The sequence below is a fragment of the Eptatretus burgeri genome, chromosome 11 (assembly GCF_056783735.1).
Source record: "Eptatretus burgeri isolate ZD-2024b chromosome 11, Ebu_testis_v1, whole genome shotgun sequence".
Classification (NCBI taxonomy): Eukaryota; Metazoa; Chordata; class Myxini; order Myxiniformes; family Myxinidae; genus Eptatretus; species Eptatretus burgeri.
Window position 1 is genome coordinate 2,420,547 of NC_140971.1, and position 10,669 is coordinate 2,431,215.

At 42.1% G+C, this 10,669-nt stretch overlaps 1 protein-coding gene across 6 annotated transcripts in view; it reads left to right on the forward strand.

Moving 5' to 3' along the window:
- The window catches only part of LOC147016299 (receptor-type tyrosine-protein phosphatase S-like), a 118,880-nt gene that overhangs the window by 408 nt on the left and 107,803 nt on the right, over positions 1 to 10,669 (forward strand). For 5 of the 6 annotated variants that reach the window (XM_085844904.1, XM_085844907.1, XM_085844902.1 and 2 more), the window contains exon 2: positions 5,355 to 5,933. The exons of the other annotated variant lie outside the window; for it this stretch is intronic. In XM_085844904.1, the coding sequence (XP_085701030.1) occupies positions 5,355 to 5,933 (579 nt within the window). The remainder of the gene's footprint in view (positions 1 to 5,354; positions 5,934 to 10,669) is intronic. 6 annotated transcript variants of the gene reach the window in all.

The following is a 10,669-nucleotide window of genomic DNA, read 5'->3' on the forward strand; positions in this document are numbered from 1 at the left end:
ACATTCTCCTGCCTTCAGCAGAGATACAACTCGCTCACTTCTGCCCACTGATGTTCTGTCAGCCTTTTGTACAAGCACTTTAGACATTCTGATTATACCAAATGTACAAGTACGGCTGTGACGGAATGTTCAGAATAATTGAAGTAATTCCACAAGTATTTATTTTAATGCAAAAAAAACAAAACAAAAACTCAACATCGGTGGTAAAGCAAGACAACAAATAGAAGTGTTTTTTCACAAACTGACAGGTTGTAATGAAGAGAAGAGGGAAAAACATACACATAGAGGCAAGATATGATAAAACAAAACATACAATTTAATCTGGTGCAGAGATGCGAACTTCAAAGTACATGAAAAGCTTCTTCCATCTTTGCTTCTCTCCTAAAGCGATGCAGTTTCCCATTATGTAAGTGAAACAGTACGTTACCCATTTATTAACAAATGACAGTTTGCGATCTTTAATATCAATCAACTAATGCGAGCAGATGGGACTTCCAGTTTATAATGAATATCTGTGTGAAGGTGCACTTTGTGATGTAACGCTATCCCTCTGAAGCACCAATCGGACGTTTTATAGTCTGGTCTGGAATGAAACGCAGGTTATAGACAGCTCAAAGGTAAAGGCATTCATTACCTGTGCACCATCCTGACAAACCACACGACACTGGGATTATACATTTTTACGTATATGGATATAGATATGTATCTGATAAATAAGATTCATTGGATGTCTGTCTGTTCGCATTTTTTGCAAGGACCACTTTACCAACAACCACCAAATTTGGCACACAGCCCAAATCTGATCCAGGGATTGTCCTAAGGGTATTTTCATCCACCATCTGAGCCTTTAAAGATCACTTTTCTCACTTTTTCATTTATGCACAATCTCATTGGTTAAGAGATATCACTTGACATATAACACAGCCAAAGGCCAGCACACCTCATTAGTCGAACTGAGTCTTCCACCCATTGGCTGACTGCACAGATGGCTTGACAACGCACAATTGGAACCTAACGAAATAAACACGATATGTTCACCGTTTTCGTGCTGCAGTAACCCAAAGCTGTCTGCTATGGTAAGTGCTGTACAGTACGTACCAATTCACAACCGCCATGCGATTCCTCTCCCTTGAAGATGTATGGTTTCAAAAAGCATTTTATATCTGTAAAGGATCAATTTGCTTTGAGAAATGGAACTTTGCAATGCTCGCGCTTTCTGCCTCCCTCACGACTTCCATCCATCCAACAGTTTTTACACAGATTCATCATTGACGGTGACTGGACATTTGATATCATTTTTCACTTCTTCAGGTATACATTAAAGAGGAACCCAAACGCTCAGACCACCTCGATGCTTATCTCTCCCTTGTGTCTTTTTCCCGATTTATAAAGTCAGTAATTTTGCGATTTAAAAGTCTAAATATGCTTCTTCTTCTGTACTCTTTTCCTTGGCGCCACACTCGGAAGTCGACTGCCATATTTGTATTAGAATGACGGGTTACTTCGTGGTACGATTTAACCCAACGGGCGAATAATTTTCGATTTTCCACAAATGTGCCTATCGTCGATCCATCCTTGGCAGTTGTATAGTACAGTAAGGTCATCCACCACGATTGAGAGAGAGGATGCCATGCCACGTCCCCCACAATTAAGCGGAAGAAACAACCGTCGCTTTAACTGTTGCACAATCTCTGCCGAGCTACTCGCACATGTGCACGGGTGATTTGAGTTATGCCACGGTACAAATGGCGTCCCAGGAAAGTATTAAATGGGATGATCCCATAACATACAGGACACGTGGTCAGCCTGTGATGGTGCAACAAAGCATTCGTCGTTCATTTTGTCTGTTGTGTCCGAGGTCCATGGGCGGTGTATGTGCTGTGTCTGTGCTGGAGTAATAGAACTGATTTATCAATTAATCAAAAAATCCTTTATATACCGGTGCAGTTTCCCACCCTATCCCCACTCTGTCGCTTCTCCTGCCCAACTCTCAGCCCTGCCAGCTCTCCTACTTCTTCCACTTTTCAGTACCCCCCCCCCCCCACCGGGCTTCGTAACAAACATTCATATATATATATATATATATATATATATATATATATATATATATAGTACAACAAAACAAAGTACAACAAAAGTTTAATATGCATTTCAATAAAATAGACATAATCAAAGCTTTTCGACTTGCACTCCTCAGGATAAATCCGCAAGCAGATGAAAAAGAAGCACCAAACTCTCATTTATAAAGTTACAATGTAATCTCCTCTATGTTTATTGGTTGAAAGAAAGAAAGGACGGGATTACCTGATTGGTGGAACCATCGAGCATCATGAATAATGAGTATATGGAAGTGAACCATCATGAATAATGATTAGGCAGAGATGAATCACAAAAAGTACGAGCAGAAACATAATGCCAATTACCTGAGGACTAGTTGGGGGGAAGTGGGGATGGTGGTTTTCACGATGACTCAACATTGACTGTGGTGGAGTTGTCCATCATATATATATATATATATATATATATATATATATATATATATATATATATATATATATATATATATATATATATATATATATATATACATACATATATACATATGAGGTCCATCTTAAAGTCACGGGACTGACCACAGAAATTTCATTCCCAAAAATATATTGAAATCATAGCTTGTCCCCTTAAAAATAGTTTCCTTCCAGTCTCACACACTTGTCCATCCTCTTCTTCCATGCTTCGATGCACCCCCGGAAGACTTCTTCTGGAATCCTCCGGAGCTCCGTCGTCACGGCTCTTTTGATGGCCTCCACATCAGGAAATCGGGTCCCATAGATCAACCCCTTGGGCTTGGGGAATAGGAAAAAATCACAAAGGCAAACTCTGGCGAATACGGGGGTTGCTCCAGAGTTTGCACGTTCCTCTCCGCCAGAAACTATTGGATGCACAGGGCCCGGTGAGCAGGGGCGTTGCTATGGTGGAGCACCCAGGCATTGTTCTCCCACAGATCCCTCCTCTTGTCCCGGACTGATCTCATGAGGCGCCGGAGGATCTCCTTGTACAAGTATTTTTTCACCGTTTGACCCTGTGGTAGAAACTCGAAGTGGAGGATGCCTTTGATGTCAAAAAACGTGATGAGCATCACCTTGACCTTCAACTTCGACATCCTTGCTTTCTTTGGTCTTGGTGATGCTGGACTTTTCCACTGACGACTCTGCCGTTTGGTCTCGGGATCGTATTCGAATATCCACGATTAATTGCCAGTAATGACTCTCCCGAGCAGGTCTGGATCGTCCTCGAGGCGCTCGATAATGTCTTGACAGACAGTGACTCTTTGCTGTTTCTGGTCCTCTGCCAACAACTTGTTGATCATCTTTGCGCACACCTCCTGCATTTAGAGATTTTCATTGATGATGCTCCAGACAGTGTCCTTGTTGATGGAGAGTTCCTCCGCAATCATCAGCACCTTGAGTCGACGATCTGCATGCACCATCTGCTTCACACGCTCGATGTTGTCCGCCATTTCGCTCATTGAAGGTCTTCCAGACCGTGGATCGTCTTCAACCTCCTCCCGTCCCTCTTTGAACCTCTTGTGCTATTCAAATGCACGTGTACGTGACATCGTTTCTTTTCCGTAAACTTGCTGCAGCATTGCGAAGGATTCGAAAGGTGTTTTGCCAAGCTTGGCAAGAAACTTCAGATTGGCTCTCTGCTCACGATTCGTAGCGTCATGACTCAGACAAGACAACGTGTAAAGCACGACCTGTAAAAAATCACACATTGAGCACAGTCAACCATCACCAATCATATATATATATATATATATATATATATATATATATATATATATATATATATATATATATATATATATATATATATATATATATATATATATATATATATATATATATATATATACATATATATATACATATATATATACATATATACATATATATATATATATATATATATATATATATATATATATATATATATATATATATATATATATATATTGCGAAAGACTGTGACGCAACCCGTTCATTAAAGTTGTGTAAGTGGAGCACACAGCAGGCTCAGTCCCGTTACTTTTTAGACGGACCTCGTGTGTGTGTATATATAATAAAGAAAGACCCACCCACATCTCTCACCTGTGGAAAGTGATGAAACTGGTCTGGCAGCTGAGGGAGGGGGTGTGTAGCATTGGGATTCTCATGTGTGTACTATTTTTGAATGTCTTTATAGCTGTGGAGGAACAATGGGAAGGGTTTGATACAGCATAGCGCTTACCTTGTGTGGGTCTTCTTGGATGCTTTATGCAGAAGTTTCGGCTGGAGGAGCATTGGAGGTGTAAGTTTATTGATATACTCCTAGCCAACTGGGCTTAGTTGATTAGGTGAGAGCTGATTGGCTATTCCCTCCATTCACAGATGAGAGATGTGGGTGGGTCTTTCTTTGTTATTTATATATTGATTGCTTTTGACATTTACACATTTGACATACTTGGGAGCCTCCTTCGTATGCATTGCTGTCTGCCCTGTCGCTGATTATTTGCCAACAAGCGATGAAACTGGTCTGGCAGCTGAGGGGGGGGGGGGGAATCCACTCCACACTGATGACAGCCAGGGATCCCAAAATGCGTTTGTGGATTGATTCCTTTCCCCAGGAAGTGGACTGGTGATCCTGCCGAAAAATGGCTTCTAAAGTCAATGTCAGCTGATTGATGTTGTGGTTAGCAGTGGAGCAGCTGACTGTATTTGGCAGTGGACAGTTCTGTGTTTTCCACAGGCTGCAACTGAATCAGTTTTCCCATTTAATGTTGATAATTATCATCCTGGCTGCAACTCAAAAGTGGTAATGGGTACTTAAATGAGGTGGATGTGTGGTTGCCACCCACCCCCTGTTTGGTCAGGACCTCCTACTGGTGTGCCACAGGAGTCCATAGTGACAATTCCAGTTGAGGTATTAGAGGCATATTTCCTCTTTAAAGACAACAAGCTCTATAATGCATTTAGTACGATTGTTGTCACCACACCGAATCACAGTGGAATAACATGTATGTACTCATCTCTATCTGGTCTCCTCCTTCCCTTATTGAGACGATGCGTGTGTTCAGCTTCCTTGGCCGAGTAAACAACCATTATATATTGGTAGAGCAACCCTTCCACCTGATAAGAATGTATTTTGCTGGATTGGTAATTGGGACTTTGAAATGGTGGGTACAACAAAGGATGAGATTTTGAATGTCAAAATGAGTCATTAATTATAATTGTATGAAAATGTGACATTTAGACTGGAAATTACAGTTTCAGTGACCCTCTCTTTCTGTCTGTCTTCCTTTCTATCCACAGCTCGTCGCTCTTCCCCTGTTTTCTATCCATCTCCCCCACCCTCTCTCATTCCTCATCTCCGTGGCCATGCTTTGAATCTCTCTTGTTCAGCCATTGGTAATCCTACTCCCTCTGTTTCCTGGTTCTCTGCTTCTAGTGCTCTCTCATCTAAGTTGCTCCGTTCACGTTCCCTTTCCCGCTATTCCATTGTCTCTGGTTTGTCTCCTTACCCTCTCCGAAACAAACGTATCGTGAACTCATTGTCCTCATCTCGCTTCAGCTCACGACCCTCTGACTCCTTTCCAATAAAGCTCCATCCTTCGAGATCTTTATCACTCCCATTCCGTTCTCAGCACTCTCATAATCTTTCCCATTTTACTAGTACCTTCCCTCCACATTTTCTGAGTCCTCGTGGCTCTCGACTTGCAGCTTCCTTACCCAAATTCCCAGACTTCGGCTATTTCCAACCTACGCTTTCACCATCATCTCCTGGTCACTCTTTTCTCATTGTGTCTTCTCTTCATCACTCACTCAATCTCACTTGCGTTGCCATCTCTGCACTGGGGAGAATTGAATCCGAAGTTTTTGTCGATGTGAGAGGTATGTGTAAATCCGTATTTATATGCATATTCGCCACTTCTGTTTGCATCGTCCGTCTGCGTCTTATGTACTTCTCAGTTTTCTCAAATGTTAAGCACAATGCACCAAATGAGATATTTTTGTTTTTACTGTTACATAAAACTGGTTACAGTGTAGTTGAGGTTATGTTTTCACCTCTGTTTGTCTGTTTGTCCATCTGTTTGTCTATGAGCAGGATATCTCAAAAAGTTATGGACTGGTTCAGGCAAAACTTGCTGAAAGGGATGAATTGATTCCGATTTGGTGAAGATCCGGTTGCAGATCCGGATCCGAGAATTTTTTTTAAGTGATTCGTCACCATTGAGAGATAGTGCCAAAAACAATATATAGCAGGATATCTCAAAACGTTGTGGACGGATTCGGACTAAACTTTGTGGAGGGCTGGATCTGTGACGAGGACTAATTGATTCCATTTTGGTGAAGATCTGGATATGAGAATTTTTTTAATTTTCAAGTGATTCTTCACCATTGAGAGATAGGGCCAAAAACGATGTTTTGCAGGATATTTCAAAAAATTGTGGACGGGTTTGGTCGGTGACAAGAACAAGCTGATTAGACTTTGTTATGGTCTGGATCCAGATGTGACATATCGGTGGCATACAAAACGTAAACTGTTCAGCTTGGCAGAGGTATGCGCTCCACCGAGTGCTGTTCTAGTTTATGCTGTTGTCATAATATATGTGAAACTTTTTAATACAAAATCTAAGCTCCTGGAAGTGCAAGGTGATATTGGGTAAAAAAGGCAACATTGTGACAATGGAGTAGTTGGGATACAATTGAACACAAGCAAGGAAATTGATGAACAAGAGAAGAGGAGAGTCAGGGAAAAATACAGTAACCTGCAAATAAGAGGGTCGGGATAAGTTGAGTTAACGGAGGTATAAAATATTGTTGGGAAGGATAGCGGATGGCATGAGGTGGTGGTACACTATCTGCTTGAAATGTGGGAGGGAAGAGTGGGATTGAACCATTCTGGAAATCGGTTCCACTCATGGGAGAAAGGGGAAAAAAATAAAAGAGTTGAGGTGTGCGGTAAGCCTGCAGTTTAGGAATTTAACCAGGATGGATTAACTGGAGAAACATATGCATGCTGAAAAAGCCAGAGATGGTTGAAATGGCCGAAAAAATATAGAAAGCTAGACTGGAGGAGAGGTGGAAATATAACAGAGGTCACCAACCTGTCTTTGATTTGAGCGCAACAGACCTTGTGCTGGGCTTCATCACAGAAGATTATAATAATATTGGGAGATTCGTCGTGGGCACAACCTCCCACCCTGCAAGGCAATTCTTGATGTTCAGGGTGTTTCAAAAATTTTCATACAACTTTGACTTTCTGCTATTTCTTTGTTTTTTGACCTATACCGTTTTCCTTTTCAATGTTTGGTGTTGTGGTGGTATTTGTTCCCTGGGATTTCTAGCTCCGCAGCTCAACTATGCCATTGACAGTGAAGCAGAAGACAAAAGTGGTGGCTCTGTGGTATGAGGCTAAATCTTATGTGGACACTTGCCAGAAAATGTTGTTTTGGTTGTTGATAGCACCGTTCAAGTGGAAAAGGGCTTCATTACTGAACCAGATGAGGTTGATCCAGTTTGGGTAGCACTCCATCCTGTCACTGAGCCAATTGCACATATCAAGTCGTCTCCTTATGTCATCCTGACCCAGTTTTGCCAAATAGAGATGATTTATGGGGAAAGCTTCACTTCCTTGGTGAGGATATGCCAGACTGATGTTGGTTTGATGCCGAGCTCCCGGGAGCAACGGCGGTCGGACTTCTTGGGACTGTCCACTGCAGAATCCCACACGGCGTCTATGTTGGCTTGGCTCCTGGTTGCTGATGCTGGCCTTGCACTGGTTGTGCACTGTACCCTTGTGCTCAAAATGTTTCACAATGCATTGAATGGCACAATTTATGGGTACATCACATGGTCTGAGGTTGTATTCCCAACAGAACCTCCGGCGGGTGTCCACATATGATTTAGCCTCATACCACAGAGCCACCACTTTTGTCTTCTGCTTCACTGTCAAGGGCATAGTTGTGGTATGGAGCTAGAAATCCCAGGGAACAAATACCACGATAACACCACCAAACCCTGAAAATAAAAATGCTATTCAAACAAATTCAAAGGTCAAAAAGCAAACAAATGGCAGGAAGTCAAAGTTGTCAATCTTTTGGTATGTGTGTGTTTGTCTGAAAATCAAGAAACTGACCTCAAATCGGGAAATTTGGCCCATCATTGCCGTGGTGCACTCTCGGGTTGATATATCTATCTATCTATATTTTACTAAAACTCTCATCTTGTATGTATGTACAGTCATGCGCCGCATTACGACGTTTCGGTCAACGAAGGACCGCATATACGACGGTTGTCCCATAACATTATAATGAGCTGAAAAATTCCTATCGCCTCGTGATGTCAAAGCCGTCGTAGCGCTGCCCGTCGTATAAAAATACAGTATAGCACATACAATTATGTACAGTACATAATACTTGATAATTATAATAAACAACTACAGTGTGGCCCTGTTATGACATGATCGTTGAGGTCCGAAAAAAGCGGGGTCGCGCTAAATCGGAATTCAAGAAAATCAGCGTTCAAACTGACCCAATTTTGACCGAACATCCTAAAACACCCCTATTTTCTCCCTATTTGACCTGTTTTTTCACGTTTACGTTCCAGCAAGTAAATTACCTTTGAGTTAAAGAAATTCATGCATAAATCGTTGTTACAGTAGATATTAAAACACAAATTAATTTTTGGTAAAGCTTTTTATGTTGTTCAAACATTCACACTGTTCCAAAAATACATCATACAACTGACAGGTGCTCGTTTCTTCATTTTTAAATTATAACATCGATGCAATGATTACGTATTTATAAAATCCAAACGCTATTTATTCACCTTTCTGTAATCGATGCGAGAGGAGATTGGAAGCAGCGGCTCACAACACACATGGCAGTCATGAACAGCACAAAGGTAAAACTAATATGTCTTCCATCTATCTTGGATGTGTGTTACCATTGCCTACAGTATTCAGAACAGTAACATGCTGTACCGGTTTGTAGCCGAGGAGCAATAGGCTATACCATATAGCCTTGGTGTGTCGTAAGCTATACCATCTTGGTTTGTGTAAGTACACTATGATGTTCGCACAGTGACGACATGGCTTAACGATGCATTTCTCAGAACGTAACCCCGTCGTTAATTGCGCATGACTGTGTATGTATATGTGTATATATATATATATATATATATATATATATATATATATATATATATATATATATATATATATATATATATATATATATATATATATATATATATATATATATATATATATGAGCCTGGTGTTGGCGCAGTGGTTAGGGCAGCAGCTTGGGATCCAAAAGCTCCTGAGTTCAAGCCCCGTTGGGCCACTGAATAAATACACCTGGTGGTTGACTCAGCCTGTCATCCTTCCGAGGTCGGCGAAATGAGTACCATTGTACTGGGCCGGTGTATACCCCGGTTAAAATAGGTGTACCATATCCCTGTGTTGTAAGAGGCGACCAGGGTTGCGTCAGGAACGGCATCCGGCGTAAAACATGTGCCAAATCACCATGCGCATCATACGGATGATCCGCTGTGCCGACCCCGAACGGGAGCAGCCGAAAGAAGAAGAAGTAGAAGAAGAAGATATATATATATATATATATATATATATATATATATATATATATATATATATATATATATATATATATATATATATATATATTGTTACCGCTGTGGAAATTCGCAAACCACCATTCAGGGCCCGTAGGTGAGATATCTCTAAGTACATGTGTAGTTAGCCCCAAACCCGTTGTATAGAGGGAATTTATGTGATTCATTCGGGCTGCGACGCTTTGAGATAGGCGTTTTTCTGTTCTATCTTTATTTTGAACCAACCACGTCTCAACCGCCATCACACAACAACTACCTTAACCACCACGCCAGCTATCGTCACCAACTACAACCACGCTCCAACCCTCAGACAACAACAACAACGCCAACAGCCACGACCTTTACCTTCACAACTCAATCCCGCAAACATCGCATCACCGCCATTCCCAAACGGCACCATAACCATCAAACCACCACCGAAAACCCTCCACCACCTTCGCCTCTCTCCTTCTACGGCCATTCCTGCACCACCTGTGAACACTGAGCGTCGGGCTGTCTTGGGCCCGTTCAGCGATACGCACCGAGCCGTGAGCGCAAATAGCGGCCTTTCCGAGGAAAATTCGGATCACAAACGCAACACGCCCACTTTTGCTCCATCCAATAAGCAAGCATGGGGCGGCTTGGCCCCGCCTCCAGGCGCATCTGTGTGAAATCGATATATGCAAATTCTCGGATCAGGGGAGATTCACGCCCCCTTTCTTCTGACCAATTGGCGAGCGTGGCTCCGCCCCCGAGGTCATTCTGATCCGGATATTTGCATATTGTTTGCTCCTGCCCGCCTATAAGAAGGCGAGCGCAAGGCAGAGTGAGTCAGTTTTTGGTTGGAGAGCAGATTCGAGTCGGGCAGAAAGAGTGAGTCGAGTCATCGGTGTAGCAGAGAGTCGAGTCGGGTGGCGAAATCATCGGTGTGTCATCGAATTGGGTTCTGGAGTCGGCTGAGAAGAGTTGTGGGAAGAGGCCAAGGAGCTCGGGTCCGAGGTGAGAAGGAC